At 51.1% G+C, this 24842-nt stretch overlaps 1 protein-coding gene across 9 annotated transcripts in view; it reads left to right on the top strand.

Annotated features, from left to right (window-relative positions):
- PAX5 (paired box 5) overlaps positions 1-24842 on the top strand; it is a gene marked incomplete at both ends in the record, with an annotated part of 139498 nt that overhangs the window by 13650 nt on the left and 101006 nt on the right. For 7 of the 9 annotated variants that reach the window (XM_082335775.1, XM_082335770.1, XM_082335768.1 and 4 more), the window contains 2 exons: positions 2704-2768; positions 4797-4925. In XM_082335775.1, the coding sequence (XP_082191901.1) occupies positions 2704-2768; positions 4797-4925 (194 nt within the window). The remainder of the gene's footprint in view (positions 1-2703; positions 2769-4796; positions 4926-24842) is intronic. The other 2 variants (XM_082335772.1, XM_082335774.1) reach the window with 1 other exon arrangement.

Genomic DNA, 24842 nt, shown 5'->3' with positions numbered 1-24842 from the left:
TGGCATTTTCAGTTTTAAAAAGGATTTGAGAAATAATATGGAGACCAGGAAAATTGAAGGAAAATCCCACTCTGACTGTCCTCAAGTAACTAAGGGCAAGCTCTGCTTCCATAAAAGTCAGCTCAATCCCTGCCATGTGAGAAGCATTGCTGCTGTGAGCAGCCCTGCGTTTGTGTAGTAGGACTTGAAGCATCCTGCAAAAAACTACTAAAAAGGCACTCATAGCTCCAGAAAAATGAGAGACTAAGTAGCTTCCAGTTGTGTTTTGAGCCAGTTTCTGTATTCTACCTCTTGCTGCATCCTTGTGTGTTTCCACACTGATAATGTGCACACACCCACTCCCATTGCATCAGAAACCTGTTTCATGATCCACCACCAAGTTTTTTGGCCGGAAATCTCATTCTTTCGCATCTGCTTGTGACTGTGGCTAAAATCTTTTCATTTTCTTAAAGGAAATCCCTTTTTAAAAATGCATGCAATCTTTCTGAGTCAGTCTGTTTACCCAGAGAATAGTTTTTGCCAGCCTAGAAGCACATCCTGAAAACGTAGACCAAACCATCATGACAAGAAACCTGGAATTCACATCAAAACACTTGGCTTTTATGCTAAATCGTCCTAGTTCCACGCTGCAGTCTGTGGGATTTATCCTCATATTTTAATTTTTTTAATTCAAGGCTTTGTTGGTAGGGATGTTACACGCCAAGGATGCAGACCCCTGCTCTGAAGGCACGATGGCCTTATTCACCGCTGCGGTGCAGATCAGGTGCCGCCCTGTCGCTGCAGACCTGAACCCATCCGAAATCACTCAGTGTGGTTCCCATCCTGCTGCAGGGAGGGTGAAGCTGAGCGGTTGGCATTCCTGCACAGGGGAGGACGGAGCTGCCGCACTGCTCCCCCATCCCTGCCTCCTCGGTGGGGAAAGGGAATCCCCGGGGGCTGTGCTGTTCCCTTCAGGGGAGCTGTTGCTGCTCTTGGGGAACAGCGGGGCCACTTGGACAGACTGCGCTTGGCACATCCCTGCTGCCCAGGGTGCCTTTTAGCAGATGAATTTGAGCTCCTGCCCCCGTATATGAGTGAATAATAACTATTATTATTAATTAATAACATTAATTAATATTAATAATAGGCCACTCTTCCGCAGCAGGAGCAAGTCTGTGTGATTAAGGCTTAATTAATCATTGCGATTAGTTTTGCTCAAATAAGCCGAGAGCTGCCCAGCTGCTTCGAAGTGCTCCAGTCCTCCGTCCCTCCAGAGATGAAGACGTTTATGTGTCAGAAGGACCTGGACACACTTCCCTCGCCATGACGGCAAGGAGGCCTTGTGCAGGGTGTTATTTCCACTCTTGCTCATGCAGGGTCCCAGGTCTTTGGCTGCGCTCCCCCACCGAAGCTGCTTGCGCAGGTCCCTCTGACCCCCGCACCAGGCTGGTTGCTCCGGCCCGTGGCCGGGAATTTGCTGCCAGGGACCCATCCACCGAAGATGTCTAACACCCAGCAGCTTTGCTCTGGGGCTGGCAGCCGAAAGCTGGCTTACTAACTGACCAAGCCTCCGCCAGCCTCCGTCACACTCCGCAGAGGGTCAGGCGGGGAAGGGGACGGCAGCATGTCCTCTTCTGCGATGGGGCCAGGCGTCACTGGTGGTGGTTCCTGTACCAGCTCACGGGGTGACTTTCGAGCAAGGAACTGCTGTTTGTTCCTGTGACTGCATCCCCATGCCAGCTCCTTCTCATGCCTCCCTCCCCTCCTCTCCCCTCTTCCAAATTCACGGCAGGCAGAAATGGGAGAGGAGTTTGTTAGGTAAAGAGAGGAGAAGTGCTTACTGCAGCATTACCACTGCGTAAAGACTGCACCAGGCAGGGAGATGTGCGGTAAGTGAGCAGCGTGCCTCCTTTGAGACCGCTTCTATTCCACTGCAGTCGGTGGCAGAACTGTGTTCTCTCCGGAGGCATTTCAGACCCCGTCTTTTCTTTTTTCACAGTGCATCGGCCGGTGAGCACTTGGTAGAGCACCTCCCCAGCTCTTCTTAGCAGCTGCCCTCTGTCTTGCAACACAACACATGCCTTCTAGTTTTTCTGCATCTCTGAATTTCTCCTGATTGACATCATTATAAATCAGAGCAGAGACTGTCCCCAGTGATGACAGTGTAGTTATTAAGCTTTTAAGATTAGCATTTAATCCAACACATTTTTGTTTTAGTATTAATTTGGCTAAGCAGGTCTTTTTCCGAGTTATCCAAGTTCTTTAGCTGTGTGAGTGCTGTACCCGGGGCGGTCTAGGGACAGCCTTGCAAATGTGTCCCAGCACCCAAGGGTGCAGATCACAGCCTGCTGGGATGTCTGGACCCAGAAGTGTCCAGCTCCCTGAGGAGGGGGTGCTGGGCACAACAGGTGCCCAAATAGCAATGGATATCTCTTTCCTGGGTGGTGAGGACTAGGTCCTAAAGGGACCGAAGCACCAAACTCTGCAGCATCCCAAGGAGCGTGTAGGAGTCAGTCACGCAAATGTCCCTAATGGCAGGGGCTGGAGGCAAAAACATGGTCCTGGGTCCACCTGCCAAACTTTGGTCTTTCAGTGGATGACGAGGGGATAATATACAGAAAGGCATTTTTGTATTGATGTAGGTGTCAAGAACTGAAAAAATAGTGTCTGATGCCCCCTGCAATTGCATGCTTAATGCTAAGTAGTCATTTCAACTACATACAGGATCATACGGACGAAGGTGCAGCAGCCACCCAATCAGCAGGTCCCAGCCTCCAGTCACAGCATAGGTAAGGAAAACTTTTTCTTTTTAATATAAAAAAAATAGCATAATGGATTACAAATATTCTAAAGAACTTTTAATCATTCTTATGGACAGATAATTCTGCATAAAACACTTCAGCACACGTGCTAATGCGCCTTCTTTGTCATTCTCCAAGGGCTGAACATAGTAAATGAATTTTATAAATACTGCTAAAAGGTTTTGAATTTTACTGATTATTATGATAAATAGCTTTCACCATGAGACAGAAAATTGAAATCTAAACCAAAAAACCCCCACTAATGGGGGTCTATAGAATGTCAGATAATTAAAGTAATAAATCAAGAAAGGGATACTTATTCATAACATTTTCTGCATCATTAGTCAGTAAGTAGTTTTGAATGTGTTTTTTTCATCTATCAACCATCCCTTCCATAATTCTTTGTGCACTTGCAGTCTTGAGTGAAGAGGTAGCAAAACTTTCTGAAACTTTAATTCAGCTGCAGCCCAGCGATGCTGTGCCCTGAGGCAGGTGATGCTGGTGGTGGGGGTCCCTGGGAGGGGTGTCCCGGCTGGTGGGGCATCCTCAGCCCTCCAAGAGCCTGACGGTGTCTCTCTCCGTGCCGCAGCAGGGATGGAGGGGCTCGGTCAGGGCTCAGGGCTGTTTTCTTTTTGTCCTTGTTCCATGAAAGCTGCTGGAGCACGGGTAAGCCCTTGCTCCCTAGGCAGAAGCGGGGGGGCATGAGGGCCCCTGTTGCTCTCTGCCTTCACGCTCTCACCTGTGAAATGGGGAAGTGCTTGCTGACCCCCCTTGGCCAGGGTGTGCTGGGACACAGAGCATGGGTGCAGAGCTGCATGAACTCTGCGGGCTTGTCAGAGAAATCATACCGCAGCCCCGTGTCCTGAGCTTTTTTCTCTGGGAAATGCCAAAACAGTCTCAGAGGAGAAAAAGCATTCCTCGGTTTGCTACAGTGGCTTAAAGGCTGTCTCTCCTTGAGGAAAACAAAAACAGAGAAGAGAAATCTTGTTTCTTAGGGCTTGGGGTTGATGGAGGCAGAAGGGATTCCCGACACAGGTTTGCTCCGTGTGGGCTATGGCTGGGGGGGTCTTCAGTGTGGTCCTGCAGAGGAGCTCCCCATGCTCAGGGGCTGCACGGTGCTTTCCGGGACGTGGGGACGTGCCAGCACAGGCTCAGCCTGTGAGCGGATGGAGATGATGGTGGTGCTGCTTCCTCTGCCTGCCTGTGCACAGCCTTGGACTCCCACAGCATCACGCGGTCTGCGTGTCAGCCTGGCCAACGTCTCCAGGCTTGTGTCGGCTGTGATGAACGACCTCCCCCCCCCCCCAACACAGCCAGCACCCTTTCTCCAGGGCTCTGTTAAAGCAAAATTGATTTCATTCATATTTTGGAGAGCCTCAGGGCCTTTCAGCTATGTGGCCCACAGCTGGCCATCCCTGGGTCCCTGGGCAACCCCAGCTGTCTGAGGGGGTCCTCACTGGCCGGAGGCTGGTGGCTTGGGCCAGTAGGACGTAGGCAGCAAATCAAACATGGCGAGTGCAGGCTATTCTGCTCCCACGAGGTTCCTGTGCCGGGAGGCTAGCAGCCTGCCCCGGGACCTTGCTGGGGAGCCCATTTGTGGGGGCTCCTCCCTCTGCATGGCTGTGCTCCCAGCCAGCTCCATCCACCTTGCTGATGACACGGGCTGGTGTGTCACCTGATGGAGTCTGCTGGCCTGAGCAATGCACCTTTCCACCATGCCTTGCTCAGGACAGGGTGACCAGCCACTAAAGGAAGAGCATCCCCCATCCCGCAGCGCACAGCCCCGGCCCCTTGTGATGGAGACGAGGGGTGACCATGCCTCCACTCCTTCCCCTGCCCAGGGCTGCTGTGGCACGCCACTGGGCTGGGCTGGGCGGGGGTCCTTCCCCAGCTGGAGGGGCTGTGGTGGCTGACAGAGCCCCAGCCTGCCTTGGTCATGCTTTGGGGGCCGGTGGCTTTTGGGTAGGCTGGCATTCACGTTGTCCTGCCCGCTGACCACCTGGCCTTGCCTTGCAGCCTCCACGGGTTCTGTGACCCAGGTGTCCTCCGTCAGCACTGACTCCGCTGGCTCGTCCTACTCCATCAGTGGGATCCTGGGAATCGCCTCCCCCGGCACCGAGAGCAACAAGCGCAAGCGGGACGAAGGTAGTGGGAGCTGTTTTCTGGCGGGGGGGTGCGTGTCGATGCATGGCTGGGAGGGATGGGACAGGGCCGGCGTCGATGCTGCGTGAATGCGATGTGATGGAGCTGCCAGTGTCCCCCATCGCCATCAGCTGCCGTGGGGTTCAGTCCCCTTTCGGCAGGGCTTTGCCAAGGTCACAGCCCACCTGGGGACCTTCAGCGTGACCCGGTGGCCAGACGCAGGACCTCTTCAAGGAGCAGGAGCTTGTCTGTGTGTTTCAGAAAGCACTGGGGGTGTGTCACAGTTTTTAACCAGGCCCTCTTCCTGACCGGGGAACATCTCCCTCCTGTCAGTGAAAAGGGGAAGAGTCACCATTATGTTGACGCTGTGGCCACCTGACATATAAAATATCAGAGACAGAAAATTAACGGCAGAGCTGTCTGTGATGCTGCATCTCTGCAGGTCCCCCTAGTGCTGGGGGCTTTTGTTGGCCCAGGGCACGGAAACGAGCACGTTCTGGTTGGGGTTGGACATTGCCAGTGCTCCTCAGATCTGCTGCAGGGTTTATGGCCCTGTTTCATTCTATGTCCTGGGCACTTTCCTAATGAAAACACTGCTTTGGAGAGTAGGATGTTGGGGATAGAGTGGAATGGAAAAGGAGAAATTCTGCACTGATGTCTTACAGAAGTGCCTTTAATGTAGAGCATCCCTTTTGTTTAGTAAGAGCTTACAGAGAGGAGGTGAGGCCAAGACTGCGGATGTGCATGTGGTAGCAGAGGGGACACCAGAGCCTTAGCAGTGATGCTCTGGTTGCGGCTGTGGAGGGCACCTGCAGGAGGGGTGGCTGCCTGTCCCGTGGTAGCACTGGGGGCTGGGGGTCCCCATTTGCTCTTGGTGGGGGTGCTGCCATCCTGCCTGGCAGCAGGTCAGGCTCCTGCCCCTTGCTGCAGAGCAGCCATTGTCCCTGTCTCCTGTGGCACCCGTGGGGGTCCAGCGCCGCCCTGCAGCCAGCGCAGGTCTGCATCCCTGTGCCTCCTCCTGCCCCTGCTGCCCCCCACTGCCCAGCCCCACAGGGACGGAGGGAGGGGCGGGCGGGTGGGCAGAAGCCACAGTGATCTTAACCAAACCCCTGGGGAAACCTGGCTAAAATCGGGTGAGGAGCCTGGTGCCTGAGCTGTGCAAACAGGGTCGGGTGTCTGCGGATGCAGTTGTGGAAACGTCCGGTCAGGTCGCAGAGTAGTGCATGGTTTACTGAAACGGGGAAAAACTGCAAGAGGTTTGTGGGGCCAATTTTCATCATGTGGGGACTGGTCCGATGGTGGGAATATAAAACTCCCTGTGTTCAGGTACTTGCTGAATATGCTGTTGTTAGTTAACTCTGTGATCGTACATCTGATTTTTTTTTTTCTAAATCAAATCCACAACTGCATAGATAAATATATGCATTAAAGCAGGTAGGGTAGCAGTTTTGTATTTTATCAGCCATGTCAGGAGAGAGGCCGTCTGTGTTGAAACCACACAGCTCTGTCACAGCCCTGTCCCGAAGCACCAGTTCTTGGGTGCCTGTGATTAAGAAGAATCTCTGGTTTAAACCGGAGAAGATTCTCTGGCTAAGAAACAAGAAGCTCCCAAAATCACAGAGAAAAGAATTAAATGTTTCCTTGGAAAGATCAGAAGCAGAGCTGAGAAATTCCCCAGCTTTTGCCAGTTCACGTTTAGAAGAGAGCACGTGATTTCTAAAACAACCCCCATCGTTTTGGCAGGATGAGTCATGATTTTCGAGCTTGTAAGCCGGACAGTAATGCTGTCCTCAGCAAACCATTTAAACTGCTTTTATAATAGTCTCAGGGCTGCAGATTGGGAGAGGCATAAACAGATACTTCCAATGTCTTTGTGTGTTTGAGGTCATCCCTGGGAGCGTCCATAACCCCTCGCCATCCTGCTCAGCACAAGGTCCCTCTGCACGGGTGGGTGCGAGGTGTCCATGGAGGCCTCCCAAGGCTCCACACTGCAGCTGACAGGGAGGTGGATCATGTATGCTAGCCTCTAATGTGAAGAAGAGAAGCATGTCATCTAATTATGGCTTGTATCATGATGCAGATGCACAAGGGGGCAGAGTTAACTTTACCATTCCCTGACTTCGGAGAGCCGGAGAGAGACTACCTCCATATCGAGCCCCTCACATCATGTCTTTTGCCATGTCGCACCATTTCTCGGTACCTGCTGCAAGGTGTGTGCCTGCTGCTGTACCTCCCTGTGTGCTTCTCCTGGAGCCGCAGGCTGCACAGCGCTCGTCCGGTGGTCCTGGCTCCCGTCGGCCGGCGAGCGAAGTGGGGTGGACTCGCCTCTCCGGCTTCCAGCTGCACTGAGCGCTTGGTGTGATTCATTACCCGGTTTTGTTCTCCTCACTCTTGACATTTTTTTAGCAGATGTCACCAGTCTTTAACCCAGTGGGGAGCTTGCTGGGTAGCAACAGGGGCAAACCAAATCAGACAGTCTTTATTGGTTTATATAGCTGAAGGTGTCATTTTTTTCCCTGTTGTAATATGGACTTGGAGCAGATGTGCCTTCGTGGGGGATCGGTTGTTTTCACTTGTGGTTAAAGGACATGCTACTAGAGACTGACACAAGAAGCAGACTGTTCTGTAACGAGGCAGAGAGATACAGTCAGCCGCCGCAGCCTCAAGCAGCAGAGGCTGCTGGGCAGCAATCTCGCTGCTTTGCTTCCAGACTGCCTCCTTCGAGTTCTGTGGCTGCACGCTCGCCTGGCCCCACAGCTTGGGAAAAAGCTGTAGAGGAGGAGGTGGGTGGCAGGGATGTGCAGAATGATCTTGCTGAGCCACCTTCTAGTGAACGGGGTGTGTTTTAGGGAAGCCAAGGGCAGTGAGACCCCAAGTCAGAGTGGGCTGAATGCTCCATACGGTGCTTACAGCCAGCGGCAGTGCAGGGACTGGTTTCACTCGCTGCTTACAGCCAGTTGGGTGGCTGGTGATGGTCCCGTAATGGGACATCTGACAGGCTCTGCATTTTTGGGAAGTCCTGAGCATCCCGTTTAGAAGTCAAAGCTTTCTGAAGTGAGATTAAATAATCCTTGGCGAGCTGTGAGAGAAGGGCGAAAGGGAGCTGTGTCCCCAGGCAGGCGCATAGGAGTCTGGGCCAGAGATGGTGTGCAGGGCATGTTTTGGGGATGCGGGAGGTCGCTGGGCTGTGAGTGCTCTGGAGGGGAGTCTGAGGATCCTGACAAAGGTCCAGGGAGGAAAGGCCAAAGAAGAAGGCAGAGCCCACCTCTCCTCCCTTCACTCCTCTCTCCCCTAGCCCTGGTTTCCATCCTGTGCGCTGTAGAGCTCTGCAGCTATGGGAGAGCCGGCAGAAGAGCTTAAGCCCAACAAAGTGACGCTCCTGGCATGTCCATGCCATCCCAGCTGAGAAGGATCCTGAAGCAGGCACGCATGCCAGAGTCACGGGACATGGCTCTCACCTGGGATCTTCTTGAGAGCTGGCGTTGTCTCTGCAGGAGAGCGGTGTCTCCATCAAAGCCAAGGCAAAGTGCAGGACTCCTGCTTCCACAAGACCTATGTGCTCTGTAAGAGGCAGGCTGTGTGTGCTGCCCCCTTATAACTGTGTTCATCTCCCCGAGGCAAGGGAGCATGTGTGGGGTGATGCTGGCTGCCACAGGGACAAGCTTGTTGGAGAAGCACCATCATGCCTCGTGCAGAGCCCTCTGTTTGCCAGTCCAGGAGGGCTCAGGCTGCTCAGTCTGAGCGCATCGTGTCTGTACATGAGTTTTGCCTTTGGCATGGGTGGCTGCCGTTTGTGCTCTGCTCCGGCCGGCAGCTGCTGTCAGGGCTGGCCTGGGGGCCAGGGGAGGAGGCTCAGTTCCCGTACCCTCGCAGGGAGCTGTGACTGGCTCTCACTGGATTTATGAACAGGGGTTGGAAGAATTATGTAAATCTCCGTTCTCATACCTTTTCCTTGCTTTACGCAAAATGCAAACTGTTTCCCTACATGGGAATGATGACCTTTGGAGCAAATGCTCTGTGTTGTGTTGGAGAACTTCATGCCTAGTTGAGAATCTTCTACCAACCACCTGATTCTGCAGCTCTAGACATTTACATGCTTTTAGCAGCTCAGCCCAGTCCAAGACCCGCAGCCAGACTGATGCAGAAATATGTTTATGCCCTCACTTTGACACTGAAACATGCAGAAATCTCTGATACTGGCAGCTAATAGGGGCAGTTTGCAAACATGAGCAGCAGCCAAGCCAGGCTGAAATCTGTTTGCATACAGTAGTTGCTCCGTAAGTCCAGGGCGCCCGTTGTGTCGCCAACAGTACATCTATGCTGCTAAACTAGAGACTGTTGGTCCACAGGCAGAAGCTTCGGCTGGCCCATCCTGCTGTGGTTAGCACTGCCGTGGTATGATTTTGGCCTGTGCAAGCTGGCATCCTCTTAGGCAGTGTGTGCTAATGCAGGGGCTGACACAGGGCGGGCATCACTCTCCTGCTCATCTCAGGTGCAGCCGCGGTGGTACAGAGGATAAGAGAGCTTCCTCGCAGGGACACAGGCTGCGCTAGACCAGTCAGGCTGTTTTCTTAACCTTGCATAGATGCAGCTGGTTAGAGCAAAAGGCTACGTGCAGCAATGAGCGCCTTACTACAAACTGCTGGCTTGGCCCTGGCCCCTGCCAGGAAACGCCTTCGGAAGCACATCAAGCAGGACACCCTCAACAAAGCACTGTGCAGGATGCAAGTGTCTGCTACCCGCCCACCCCTTCTTGCTGCAGAAAAGGTTTGGCAGATTTAAATACCTGCACCGAACAGCTGCACAGACCATATTTCAAATTCACTGGTATAGAGTCTTTTCAGCGGTGGAGGCATTTGGGGAATTGAAACCAGCATAGCAGGAGACCTTCACTCATACGAGTTGTTTTGTTTCCATTCTCACCAACCATAACCCTACGTTGTTGTCAGCATCTGGTGTGATGATGTAGGTGCTTGTGCTTTGTTTTCTCAACTGAACTCTTTGAAAAATGCCTCTCCTTTAAGCATAGACTTGGTATGTTTAAAGGCGTTTGGGTCACAGCCTTCTGTCTGGCAGGATAAGCCTCCAAGAGGAGCAGGGATGCTGATGGGAATGAGAAGAAACTAGGGGTGGGTACAATCCAATGCCTTACAAAACCACCCGATGTTACAATCACTATGTTTTCACGCAGGGATGCCCCAGGTTAGGCACGTCTGGGCATCCAAGCAGCAGTGACCTGCGCAGCTGGCTGAAGCTGCCGAGCACATTTCTGATGGTGCCAGCGCTGCAGCGGCTGCAGGAGATGCCTGCCTCTGAGAACGGCCGACCAAGGGCTTTGCACTGACAATTGCGGACACGAGCGGACACGAGCTTGCTGTGTCAGTGACACGTCTAGAGGGAGAGAGACCAGGAAAAACAAAGCAAGCATGACTAAACATGAGTGAGGACTAATAACACAGACAGTATTTCTGCATTTTTTGTCTTTCCTCTGTACTCGGCCCATGAACTATGTTTTCCCAGTGGGACAGAAACAAGAAGCTACGCTCACAGCTAGGCAGAGACTTGCAAGGCTGTGGGCCTAAATGCCTTGGAGGCTGCATGGCAAATGGTCAGCAACCTCAAAAAGGAGCACAACACTGAGTAGGTGCTGCCAGGATCTTCTGTCATCTCCTCTTGTGGCTGAGGGACAGTACGGCTTCCAGGACATCTACTCTCGAACGTTGCTGGGAAGGCTTGTGAAGTGTTTTTCCCCTTTGGTTTAGCTTCACTTCTTTAAACACTGAAGGCCAGAAGCACAGCAGGTACCTAGCTCCCCTGAGTGTGGTCAGGTGTGATGTCCACAGCTCTGTCCCCATGTGAGCTCTGCCCCAGGACCTGCAGTGTATTCATGTGGCACATGAATCATGTCCAGGGGCATCCTGCTGCTCTGTGTTCTTGCGGTAGAGACAAATACCTGCCCGTTCTGCCCTCTTGGCCCCACTGTCCTGCCCATGCCCTCCATCTGTTGTGCCAGCAGGGACCTCCCACCTTGTCACTGGGCACCATGCCACGGGGATGTCCTGGCTGGGCTGAAGCCCTGGCTGAAGCCTGCGTCTCACCTTGAGGGGTTGTAAGGGCAGCCCTGCCAGCCACAGGGTTAGTTGTGAGCGTGTAAACCCCCCTTTCCGGCCATGGCTTTCCAGGTCGTAATAAATGCAAAGTAGATCTCATTGTAGCTTCCCTGGCAATGGAGAATCTTTATTCTTCTGTCTTTGAGGGCTGAAACGTGGGACTCCTCTGGTCACTCGTTTGCCCCTCTTCCTGGCAGCCAGTCCTGGCAGGGCACCTGGGTCCTGGTTTTGCGGGTGCTCTGGTACCGCTCATCCCAGGACACCTCTGGTGAAATACTGCTCCGGCATAAGAGCCCTTTCCTCTCTTGGGGTTGGGATTTTCTCCCACTCCAGACTTACTCCTTGGAGTTTCCTGAACAGGTTTAGGCACTTTTGGCCTGAGGAGTTTGAGCATCCCCATTGGGGAGGACTTGCTGAATAAGGGGTCATAGCACTGACAGGGACTGTGGGGCATTGGGCAGTTACTGGCATGGGAGTGTGGGAGGTGAAGGAGCCCACAGACGTGTTTGTATTGTCTGTCCACGCTCCAGGGCATCAGCAGGAGTAAAATATGTATTGCAGCCAGCGGGTGATGGAGTTCAGTGCAGAAATTAACCACCATCAAGGTCCCATGTTGACAGAAGTCCCCATAACTCCTCTCTCCCCAGATAAGGACCTGGGCCTGGCAGTACGTGGAGGGGATTGATATTGTCCTCTCCAGCTCTTCCTTGGGGTCTTCTGCACTGTGCAAGTGGTGTGCAAAGGACTGAAGCCTTTGGGGATCTGAACCGCAAGGGAAACAGTCAAAACCAGAGACTGTGAGGGGAAAAAAGCAGGAGCTTATGGAGAGAAAAAAATCACCTGCCAATAGAAACCTGAACTTTGTGATGCCAAAGTGCCAAACTGTAAGTCCAGGCAGTGATGAGTGGGGAAGGGGTACACAGAGGGACTGCTGAGTGAGTGGAGAGGGGGACTGGCCGTGCCTCTGAGCTGTACTGCAGCGCGGGGGCGATGCCTGCCTGGAGCATGGGGGCCTGTGGGTGCAGACCCTGCTGCTGAGTCAGCGACGGACATAAAGAGGCGGTGAAAAAGTGCGTAAAAAATCAGGAACCAAACTCTCCGTAGTGCAGGTGGTCAGGTGAAACAGGTGGAGTCACCCAAGTCCATGCAGAGGTTAAACAGAAAGAAACCCCCTCCAGAGTCCTGGGGAAGTGCTGGAGTTTACTTTAATAATTTCTAGGCCCACTTCAGTGCTTACTCACTGGAGTTGTCTTTGATCCTGGGGATAACTCCAGTGACTATAATGAGATGAAGCCTTTGAAGGGAATAAGGTTTCGCAGGGTCAGCAAGTACTGATTTGAATTTCTCCTGCTGATGCAGATCGTCCTCTGCGTTCAGGGATCCTTTCCTGGTGTTGCAGAGTGGGGTGAGCTGTTTGTCGAACCGTCAGTTCATTAGCGCCTCAAAAGAGATGGTTTCCCCTCACCACAGGACACTGAAATCGTCCTTTTAAATAGAGTTTGATCTAGACTTTGCTAGTTACATTGCAGCGATGGCTTCATCTGTGCTATATCCAATGCAATCTATGGCTTGGTGGAGGATTTTTTTTTTTTTTTTTAATTTCATTGAAAGCTTTTTTCCTGAGTCCTTGGTTATAATTTCCCGCAACACTGGGGCTTTCGTTTTGTTTCACTCTTTGCATTTACCTTTTGTGCACCTTACACAGGGCATTCTGAATGTGCTGCTGTGGCAGCAGCCTCCGGCCATCTTGGCAGTTTGACACCACCAGTGACAGTGTCACCCACGGATGGTGCTGGTTTGACACAAGTGTGATGGTGTCACCTGTGGATGGTGGTGGTTTGACACCAGCAGTGACAGTGTCACCTGTGGATGGTGATGGGTGTCTGGAGGAGGAGTTTGACTCCACCATGGCATGAGACTAAAATCCTTGGGTGTTCCTGAGAGCCACCCTCCATGTATGGAGTTATTGCTGCTGAGCCAGCCATCCAGGACATTAACAAGTGCAGCTCAGCTGGCACAGGCTTTCTCTTTGAGAGAAAAAGAGAATATTTTGACATTCCTCATGAAACTAGGGAAGAAAGAGTAAATGTGGGTCGGTTCAGCTCTCAGCTATGGCAGCGTTAAAATGGTGTAGGTTTGCTCTGGGCTTCTGAGAAAGTTCTGCACATCTGAATTCATGAAAATGAAACGAAAAGCTATTTCAGCACCCAAACCGTGCTGTTCTGGTATTTGAAGGTGATGTGTTCCCACGAGCGCTGCTGAGGCAGGACGGTGTTTCCGGGGAGAGAAAGACCAACTTCTACCCAGCTGGGTGATGGAGCCTGTGGGCTGAGGTCCTCCATCACTGGGACAAATCCCTTCAGCTCTGTAAGATGGTGGGAGCATCCCATGCTCTTGCAGCCCTCCACGTGCTTCCCAGCTTCCCTGTGACACCCTGAGCTGTGAGCGTGCTGAACGCCTGGGGCTGCCTGCATCCCCATGCTCTGGGGTACCAGTGCCAGCAGACGACCTCTTCGGGGTCCTTGTGGACATGGGGCAGTGGCTGGTGGGCAGCCATCCTCGGGGGCAGGCATCCTCATGCCCTTGCGCTTGAGGGGTTTGGAGGGACGGGCAGGTTCTGCCTGGGCCGTCGGTGATGCTTGCCTGTGGGCGGTTTTACGTGATCACAGCTCAATGCAGGAAAACTCCCCACCAGCGCAGCTGCCCTTTCCGAGTGAGCAGGTTACCGGCTGTCTTGTGCGCACGTCAAACGTGTTTGTCACTTTTCTCCTAATGCAGTCCCCGGGGCCCCTATTTTCAAGAGAGCTTCCCTCCCGCTCTGGGGTGAAGCCCTGCTGGTTTGCCACCAGCTTTGGCGGAGCAGGGATTTTCCCGGAGATATGTTAATGAAAAGCCCAGACTTCCACCACTCCGTATAGCCCTGCTGTAGCTCCAGCTGTTCTCATCAGGAGCTGTCGAGTGCTAGATGCTTTTCAAGGAATAACCTCTTCATATAGGTTCAGCTAAAATCCAGTTTAGGGGTAGATGTCTTGTCAGATCATCCTGACGGTGCCAGCACTGGGGCTGGCCAGGATTCTTTTGCTGGAATGCATTTTCCAAAGAAAAAGCAGTTTTGTGGAAAAGCAGGACTTGTCAACGTTGACGGATGTTTGTTATAAATGCTAATATAAAATAAAATAGGAAGGTCACGAGCAAGATGAATCCTTCTGATTTTATTGAGAAACTGGTAGCATCCAGAGAGGAGGAGATGCGGAGGTGTAGTTACAGTGTGTATATGTACATATGTGTCTATACAGAGCATGTATGTACATATCTCTAATGTCTCTATCACCTACATATATATACAGAGAGAGGTGATAAAAGTTTTGCCTTAGGATGGTTATATTATTCACAGACTTCCACAATTAGCTTTCCACATTGTAAATTATGATAGTGATCTTTGAGAGGACTGAAGAACAAAATCAAGAAGAGGAAAAGATTGTTGTTCAGGTTTTTGCTGGTGTACCAGTTATTTTTGTGACTTTCAAATGACACACTCGAGCAAAGTGTTTCTGTGAGAGGAGGGTCGCACGCTTCGTGTCACAATGTGCGGCACTGGATTTTCCTCTTTTTTCCCTGTGTGTAGATCCGCGTTGCTCGGGTCTGTCAGAATAAGTCCGCGCTGTTAAAATAAATGCTTCAATTTCAAGTGTGTAAGGGGAGCTCTGGGGAGCTGCAGCCAGCTCAGCGTGCATCTGCCCTGGAAGAGGGAGATTTGGCCAGTTGCAGACAGTGCTTGGAGAGACACAGGGGCTATTCCCACATGAAAGGTCCAATGCCAAAGCATTAAGTAAATGATTTGTCACTTCTGTGGTAGCAGAGACTCTCCGAGTATCACGTATTTCTGTGTCAGGCTTCCTCTGTGCCCCCTGGAAACGGTAGCAGCTTTCCCCTCACCTCATCCCGTGTTCACTCTGCATGCCGGGGCGACCGCTCGCGCAGGGGTGCGGGTCGGCCAGGGTCTCCGTCCCACTCCCGAGTCTGCTCTTCTTCCTGGTGGAACAGCAAACTGGATTCTCCTGCAGGTAACGGCAGGTTAGCTGCCTTCTCCATGGTTGCACAAAATGCAGCGCTAGTACCAGGATTATCATGTAGGACTGAAATCCGCTTCTGTCGCAGCTGGTGCAAGATTTGATTCGAGCTTACTGGGATTTTAAAGTCAGAATTATTTCCTTGGCTGAAATGACAAACTCCTGAAATCCTGAATGATAGTGGAAAACCACTTTTTCTGTTGGTGCTTTGGGAAGAGCCAGAGTTAATATTTTAAGCTGTAATTGCTGTTGTTGCCAATTGGGAAGCTCGTGGTAAGCAGACAGTGCGAAATCAGTGAGATGCAGAAAACTGGGGTATCCTGAGACTGGAAGTTTTCTCTGGTTCGGTTTTTGTCTGTCATGGCCTTTGTGTGTACTCTTTGCACTGAGGGTTATTTATTGCTAGAGGTAGCTGTGCAGTATTGACTGAACCCTGTCAATTTTGGCCTCTCCTGGCATTTGTGGAATAGTCCCATTATTTACAAATCTATCCTGTTATTCAACAAACGTTGGAAGGAAATGTGACACAGGCTGTGGGATTATTTGCACCAGACTCTGTGACTGCATTTTGCGCTTTGTGTGGTTTTTAAATAACTGTGTGAATGGCTGGTCATACTGAGTTTGCAGAAGTATTGGACTCATACCCGCAGGATGTCTGTATCGTCTGGATGTGCCTAAGTCAAGAAGACCAGCTTTACAAATTTGTCATGGCGTAGTGACGAGGATACAGCAAAGCTTGGAGACAGCTGTAGTACTTAAAAAAGGACAGTCGTTTACTTGCTGTGCGCTGTGCACTGTGCTGGAGCACAAAACCCTGGGGCAGGACTTGTTCTGCTGTGGAACTGCAGATGGAAATAGGAGAAGACGCATTTTGCAGCGTGTGTGCAGTGGCTCCAGTGCAGCCAACGTGCACAGGGCACATGCATGTGCTGTCAGCCTCTGGTGCTCAGGCTTTGTGTGTGCCCTGCACCTCCCGTGGCATGGGCAGCTTGTGCATGCCCAGCAGCTGTCTGGGGTCCCAGGCATCCAGCAGCCCAGGCAGAGTAGCAGCAACCATCATCAGCAATCAGTGGGAGCTTTGAGCAGACAGCAGGACATCCAGATGTGCTGCACAGATAGCCAAATCCCTCTTTTTGTTCTTTTTTTGTGTGAGCAGACTTTGCAGATGGAAAAAAAAGATCTAGTTGGGAAAATTCAGAGATACAGTGTCGCTACCTGCCCCAATAACACATATATTGTGTCTGATAGATGAAATATTCCATTGATGTTTTGCTGAACTTCCACAAGAAGATGAATTTTAACTTGTTTGCCCACTTCATATTCAGCTAGGCTTCTTTTTTCCTGTCTGCACCTCTGGACAGTTGTCCCAGGTGGTCTGAGGTTTGTTTCCCTGCACTCCAGCTCCCCTGTCGTGACAGGGGCGAGCACAGCACTTGTGCTGATGCACCCCACTGATAACTGGAGCAACTTTGCAAAAGCTTTTCCTTGGAGTCAGTTTCAGAGCCATGGCCTTTGCTTTCTCTATTTTCTTCATGAACCTCAGCTGTGGAGGCTGGCGTGTACATGGAGGTGCCTGCACAGCTGCTTCCTCGTTTTCGTGTGTTCTTGCTTCCGGGGCAGTGACCATGCATGTCATGATGCCCGGTCGCTGCCCATGACTGCAGAGATGGGAAGAGCAGTCAAAACGCTTGGACTTCTGAAAACAACCAACATCTTTTCTTCTGGCAGATGCCTAGAAAATTTGAGTGTGGAGTTTTCCCATGTTTTATCTCTTCTGAGAATCTGCTGAGAGATACTTGTAATTAAAGTATACTTATGGTAATTACTTTAAGGTTATGGCTCTAGCAGGAGACTGATTTTCCTTTGCTGCTTCAGTTCCACATTACAGGTGGAGACTGGAATGCAAGGATCTTTAGCTGAGGTGCCTTCCCAGACCCTGTGTTGAAGGAAAATCCAGTTAAAATCTTCTGTCACTGGGCACTGATCTGGCTGATTTGTAGCATGGCAAAAGAGATGCCTACAGCGGAGGTCAGGGTATTGGAAATCTGTCAGGGACTAACATCAGCAAAACGCAGTGACTTTCTGATCACATGGATGCTCGATCTTCATAAAACAGCTTCCCTGTAGCTATGTCCTGAGGTGCTGAAGCAGTGAAACATCTGAAGGCTGCATCTGCAGCTCTCTGAATTTATTTGGTCACAGGCTCGGTAAGGATGTGTGACTGTTGCCAGCACTTTGTTTTTTCAGGAACTTTTTGCGGCCCTGTCATTGTGGTACTTGAACATCTTGCAAAGAGGCGCAGAGGCAGAGAAAAAATGCCCCTTGTAGTTCTGAACATCAGGGATGCAGGCCAAGTGCCATAGGGATGCTTTTCAGATGCTGGGTTTTGCCTGGTGGGCTGTTGCATTGCCCTGCAGGAGCTGGTGTGAAAGGGCTTTTGCCTCCGGACCACCGCTTCTGGTGGCCGGGATACATCTCCTCTGTGCCCGTTTTGGTGTGTCATGAGAGAGGGAAGGCACAGCCCCCAGGGAGAAGCTGTGAGACAGTTGGTGCACAAGTGCGCACATTGAAGGCTTTGTGGTGGCTGAGCATTTAAGGTGAAGACACCAAAATGTCTTATATTGACTAAACATGCTTCAGCCCCGCCCCCCCCGCTTATAATTCTGAGCAATTACTGTTGGACTTTGTAGTCAAGATATTCCTTCTGGTTTTGTTTTCCTTGCAGTATAGTTTTCTGTAGCTGCTGCCTCTGGGCCATTTGCGTGTCAGATCATTCTTTGGATGGTCTCATAACAAGCAATTGTCCTAGAGCATGGTGGGCTGCAGTTGCCTGACCACCCTGAATATGGTTCCTTTGAGTTGGACAGATTTTGTGGTGGAGGCTTTTAAAAAATTCAGATCCATCAGATGCAGTACTGATTTCTTGATGGTCTGATATAAGGGCTCAAAATGCATGCCTGAAGGCAGGCAGCTGGTGCGTTGCCTTGCATGCTAACTGGAAACCCTCAGCAGTGCCCGCTGGTTTGGGCTTGGACCCTAGCAATGTGGGGATGGGCGTGTTCCTGCTCCGTCTGCTCAGCCTGTCCTTGGCTGAGGGCAAAGGGAAGCCCCCAAACCAACCAGCGCGTCATCTCCCCAGCTCAGAGACCATGTATGCTAGCTCCTGTGGTTGGAGAGAGCTCGGGAGCCTCCCGCTGTGTCAATGGGGCTCCTCTGCATTTCCTCCCATCCGCCTGTAATGGATTTTACACCTGAGCGGTTATTTTCGGTGGTACAATTGGTACCTGTCCCAAATGGGACATTTTGTCTCTTGTTACAATTCACAGAGCTAGACGGGGCTGCTGGTTTCATGCTGTGCGGCATCGACACATGATGCCCTTGTAAACATTACTGTCAGCAGTGGCAATTCCATCTCTATTGTCCCAATAAGATTTCATGCTTGACAGTGCTTTACTTTTTTTCCCATAAGTTGACTAATAAGAAATAGTCATGTAGCAGGTTTTTCCTTCTCTGATTCCTCGGATTTCCAATTGCTTTCCCGAGAACTGGCACCCGGATGTTCTCTCCCCATTCTTGCCCAGGTTTCCTCCCAGGTGGGAGGATGCAGGAGGTGGCATTTCTGGAAGAGTGAATGAGACAGAGCCTGTCTTATCCTGCCTAGCCCCAGTCGGATGGACAAAGAACAGTCCCCATCCATCATGGCCTTGCCTGGCAATGGGGAGAGTGGCCGAGGCCTGGCGCGAGTGGTCCACGATGGGAGGAACGTAATTATAGATGTGCCTGAATCGAAGGATTTTTTTTTTGAACTGTTCAGGTGTGTGGCTTTGAGTTTTGAATTTGTGTAACTGTTTGGTTTACCCATTCTCCTTCTCTTACACCCACGTGGTCCTTGCTGCAGAGTTGTCTGGTGCCTGACGGTTTGATCACCATAGCACCTTAGTGGGTCAGTTTACTTTGAAGAGGGAGGTCAGGGTGTGGGGATGCTGAGAAATCTGTCCACGGCTCCCTGGCACATTAAATCAGTGTAAACCTGTGGAACCTCTTGGTCTTGTTCCTATTTGCCAGGTCACCCTTCCAGAGCCTCGTCACAGCCAGGGTAGGTTCCCGAGTACGCTCCCTCCTAGGATGCTCTCGATGAAAATGGAGCCGTTGAGTCAGTGTCTTGGCTCCAGAGTATGAAATTGGTGCCACTTCACCACTGTCTGAGCGGAAAATTTGTTCGGCAGTGGGGTATGCACATGTGATTTCCCTGACCACTGCTGGGGCGGGAGCCCAAGGCCAATGGTGGCCACCAGGGATGAGTTCTCATCAAGCTTCCTGAGATGCTCATATCCTCCATCCCGCCCCCAGGCCCTCTCCAGCAGAGCAGTGTTTCCCTCAGCAGAGCGGGGGCTGTGGACACTGTGGGGGGAGTTGGTATGGTGGCAGTGGTGGGCAGGGGAAGCTGGGCAGACCTGCAGGGGAGCGGGCACGGGTGGGGGGCTGCCTTCTGCACATCACCGCCGTGCAGAGCAGGTCCCTCAGACAGCGGTGGAAGTGGTGATCGCCGGCCAAACCAATCTCGCTCCAATGAAGCTCCCAGCGCTGTCCTCACTTCAGGAGAGACACAAATCTTCCTGTGCAAGCTGTGAGCTTCAGTATCGCCTTGCACCACCAGCCATGGCACCACACCTGCTGTGCACCCTTTTGTCACCTTGCAGATGAAAACAAGCCAAAATCGTTAATCTCTGTTCTGTCCTGTGGCTCTCCCAGCCGGGAGGCTTGCCTCACCTCTGATATTTAAAAAAAAGTAATGGTGCTGCTTGAATTTGCTTCCTGACGCCCATGCTGAGTTTGTAAGCCAGTCACATCTAACCAGTTACCACAAAATTGATTCTGGAGCCTTCTGTTTAGAAACCTGCAAGGTACATCCCAGGCAATCACGCTATCTCCATCAGGCACTGAAAGAACCAGTCAATAATCACCATTGCAAAGGGTGCAGAGGTCTTTCTTATTACCGTTGATATTTTTTTATGAGCATCTCTACATAGGAAATAGCTATATGGGTGGACAGATGGAATATAGATGGTCACTATGTATGTGTATACATATAGTATATATGTGTATATATGTGTATAGATAGATCTAGATATGTATATGTAGACCAGTGCATTCCTCGTAGCTTGTTCTCTTGCTTTCTGAATGTGTCATTCAAATACATGGGCCCAGATTTTTAAACTAGTCTTAGCTAAACCCATACAGCTTCTATACAAAACTTGTGGAGGTAGTTGCAGACACTGTGACAATCGCCCTGGTAGCTGGCCAGCCCAGGATAAACACACCTGTGTTTTTCTAAAGTGCCAAAGAATTTTTAGGTGCCCTGCAGTCGTAACAGGTAGGACTTTGCAGACGGGAGGTCTTTACTACATTACAACGTGTTCGGTTAGTGTGTCCTCACTTCACCAGTGGGGAAACTGAGGCACCAGGGCCTGGAAAAGTCTTGCTGCAGGCTGCCAGCGGCACTGTGGAAGAGCCAAGGCTTGGGGTCAAGTTGGTGGAGACCCAGTTCAGGGCTGCCCTCGCGATCACAGCACTGTACCGCCTCATCTCAGCGTGTCCCAGGGAGCCTGTCCTGCCCTCGGAGGAGCCGTCATCCAAGGCAGCCACAGCTGAATCTCTTGTGCCTGCTCGGAGCACGGGCATCCTCACCGACACGTCCTCACACAAGAGAGACGTGGTGGCCTGACAGGCAAAGCTCTGTCTGTTTTCATGTTGATATGATCCGTTCCCTTTTGCTGGGTATCGTGCTTAGCTGGAGGAATGGACTGACTGTGTGTATACAACACAGGGGAGTGATGGAGATGAGTAATGGCTCCCTCTGCTTCCAAGGAGGTTGTTACTGATTTTGTTGGGCCATTTTCACGGGCTTTTGCTCTCCCCTGCTTTTCCCTGGATGATCCCACAGGGTTTGTGGGAAGCTGAAGGCGGCGTGGGCAGGTGGGGTTTGGTCCTGCCTGGTGCCCATGGGTCGGGTACGCTCTGCATCTAAGGAACTTCACCTTTTCATTGCTGATTAGCCTTTGCCTGCTCGCTCTGATTGCTATTCTGCTCCGCTTTAGCATCCTGGTCACCCTCCAGATCCCACTGCTGCTGTTGACCTCTGGCTGCCGGGGATGTTTGTTTTTATCACTGATGCTCATCTCCTGGCCCTCCAGCCCCGTTAGTGTGACTTGATCCCAGCCCCTTTCCCTCCTGCTGCGGGCACAGGCAGAGGATTTGTGCTCCATAGTAGGACGTTGTGATGGGGTGTTAGTTTGCTTGTGAAGTGGGATGTTTTGTGTCTTGTGCTGGCAGTCATTACCGGTTCTGGAAGGTCACAGCAGCCAGGGGAAGGTGTCTTACACATTGCTTTGGTACATAAGCACCAGCAGGGGCCATGTCCAGGTTAGGCTTTGCTCCAGGTGAGAGGAGACGGAGCGCTGCTGTGGCGGGGAAGGGGTGGTGAGCGCGCACAGATGCAGCCCCCCTCTGTGTCGCAAGGCGGGGAGAGCCCACCTGCAGCTGCTGCAGCGGCTCCTGCTCCCTGCGCTTGCTCGCCATGCGTCAGAGCCCGCTCACGCAGCTGTTTGTCACGGGAACAGCTTATAACCTCCAGCAGCTCTGGCCACCTCATCGCCTTCTGAAATACAGCTGTTTGGGAGCAGCAGCCCAAGCTAATGAGGGTCTCTGACAACGGGACGAGTGAAGATCTCCGTCAGCATGGTGGGAGAGGAGGCAGCCACTGTGGGATGGAACGGGGTGGGCCCACTGTGTGAGAACCGAAACCCGGCTGTCTGGTGGGTACTGGCAGCTATTAAAAACAAATCATAAATGGCAATACCAGATACAATTGCATTGAGATAGCAGAGGGCCTGAGGAGTCCTGATGGGCTGCCGATAGTCGGTTGAAACAAATTGCCCAGTGCTGTGATACCTCAGCTCCCAATAACAGAGGGCAAATGGCCTTCTAGGGGGAGATATAGATTTTCCTTTGAGATATGGAAAGGGAAATAAATTAAATTATGTTCGAACATAGGGTTCTCTCTCTCTCTCTCTCTCTTTAAGAAAAAGAAGGGGAGAGAGAAAGAAGAAAGGGAAATGGGGAGAAAGAGAAAATAAGCTTCAGCAGGCATTTGCAATTTAATTGATATTTGGCGGCAGGAAGCCAATCAGTATAAGTAAATTGACGTTACAAGATAAAAATAATCGCCTAATGGGATGCCTTCCCCCACGGCTGCGGCAGGCCAAATAAATACGGCGTCGCGCGTCGAAGCAGCGTGGTGGCCGTTCCTGGCACAGCCTGCTGCCGCCACGCTGGCGGGACTCGGTGCGGGCTGCGGATCATTTTTATGGCATCTGTCTCCGCTCCCCGAGAGCAGGCAATGAGGGGTTGCGCATTGATTGCCGCTCCAGCCAATGGCAGCTGAGGGAGAGACCGTAATTAATGGCTTTATTTGCTGGAGCACCGCTGAGAACAATCGAGTGTGTTATGGTAATGACCGGTGCCCGCGTTCTGGCGGCATGGGGAGGCGTCGGAGCCTGGTGGGCAGCCCCAGGGCGCGGAGTGCCTTCCCGAGGGCCGGGTGCGAGGCACGATGGCGGACGGGAGCCAGCGGTGCTCGAGGGCCTCGGCCGGCATGGGCGGGCAGTGAGGGGACGATGGCACGCGGCGTGCTCCTGGTTCATCCCGGTGGTGGTGACGGAGCAGACCCCGGGTTGTTGGTCTGTCTGCAGCTATGGGCAGAGCTGCCACACCGTCTTTGGGGAGTGGGAAGACAGCAATGGGTGCTGGTGTGCTAGTGGAGACACCCCACATTTCCTATGGGGCCTCACTGCCTGACCCACCCTGCTTTGCACCCATCCCCCAGCCACTGCCCTCGTGCCTGCCATGCAGCGGTAGCAGGGTTAGCCTCACATGTTACAAGTTTTCTTTCTTTATTTTCTTTTTCTAAAAAAAGGTCTCTTTCAGAGATTTCACCTGGAAGCAGAGTGGTGCAAACCAGTCATTTTTGTGAACTGTGTGTCGTTTCGTCCTGTCGGCACTAGCTTTAGCTGGGGTGTGGGAGGGTGGTCGTGGCTTTGCAGAGCATGCCTTGTGAAGAACCCGTGGCTGCGTGTGAACGTTTATGTATACACACATATATGTATGTAAGGAAGAAAAATTATAGGCAGCATGCATCCTGAGTGTGCTTCCTTCCTTCCTAAAGGGAATAAAGTCAAGAAGAGAGTTGCGGAAGTAAAACCATGAAAAATTATAATGAACCCTTCCTGGAGATTCTGTAAATCTTTTTAAAAGAAAAGTGCTTGTCTTTTACTTGACTATTTGTTGTTCATCACGAAGTACAAAGTTGGAGATATTTTCAGTTTTTGATCAACTGAAACTCATTTATCTTAAAAAGCCTGCCAACTCCCTGTAAAAAAAACTATTTTTTTGTTTTGGAAAGCATTTTAGACAAAAGCTACAATGAAGAATAATCATGCCTTGCACAAGGCATAGAAAGTAATTTGAAGAGTTTGCTTACACCTAAACCAAACACTGATATTTTTTAAATACGTGTTCTGTTGCCCTCGTTGTACAGAGTGGCAGTGCAGTCTCTTGGGTTACGTACATTTGCACGAGCAATGAGAAGAATGCCTCAGAAAGCATCCTACGCTCCACGCGACATGCTGAACTGCAAGCATGGACAGGAGTGCAGTAAACTGCAGGAAAGGCTGGCACACTGGAGCGAGACCCACCTGGGCCAGAGGATGCTCCTGAAACGGGAGCACGTGGCAGGCGAGGAGGGGCTTGTGCCTGGGCTTGGTCAGTCATGAGGAGTGAAGGCTTATTTACTTTTTAATACTTCTACACGTCTATAGATAGATAGATATAGATACATAGATGATAGGACGAGAGGAAATGGCCTCAAGTTACACCACGGCGGGTTTAGATTGGATATTAGGAAAAATTTCTTCACTGAAAGGGTTGTCAAGCATTGGAACAGGCTGCCCAGGGAAGTGATTGAGTCCCCATCCCTGGAGGTATTTATAAGACATGTAGATGTGGCGCTTAGGGACATGGTTTAGTGGTGGAGTTGGCAGTGTTAGGTTTATGGTTGGACTCGATGACCCTAAGGGTCTTTTCCAACCTCAGTGACTCTGTGATTCTATGACTCTATGTCAGCTGATTACTTTCTATTTAAACAGTAAAATGATTTTGAACTGGAAAGCTAAAATAACTTTCATTTGAAAGTCTCAGGATGGGCTCTCTTGACACATTCAGGATTTTCCCCACTTTGTGTCACGCAGTTCTTCAGAAATGATCCCCACTTGTGAACAAGATTCAGTTTCAGTCAATCAGTGTTTTCCTATAGAAGAAAAAGTCTCAAAAATTTCCCCGTCGCTGCAGGTTTGCAGCACAGTCAGAATCACATCCCCTGCCCTTGGCTGCTCTGGCACTGAGCAAACCCAGAGAGGCAAGACCTGTGTCTGCCACGCTGGGCATCTGCTCTCAGACCACTATTACTGATTCATAGAAAGTATTGGTTTGCCAACAGCTGGCTATTGGGAACAGAGAGGGAACATTCAGATAAAGCAGTCTTCAAAAATTATATGCCAAGCTCTAGCCATATATATATATATATATATAAAAATAACATTTTTTTATTTTTCCTGGAGGAGTTATCCTATTAGATGGGAGAGGAATAAATGAGCTTAGGAAAACTGGCACAGACATGAGCGAGA

The sequence above is a fragment of the Platalea leucorodia genome, assembly GCF_965183815.1.
Source record: "Platalea leucorodia genome assembly, chromosome: Z".
Taxonomy (NCBI): Eukaryota; Metazoa; Chordata; class Aves; order Pelecaniformes; family Threskiornithidae; genus Platalea; species Platalea leucorodia.
Note: the sequence above shows the minus strand (reverse complement) of the source record. Positions and strands in the feature narration are given on the sequence as shown.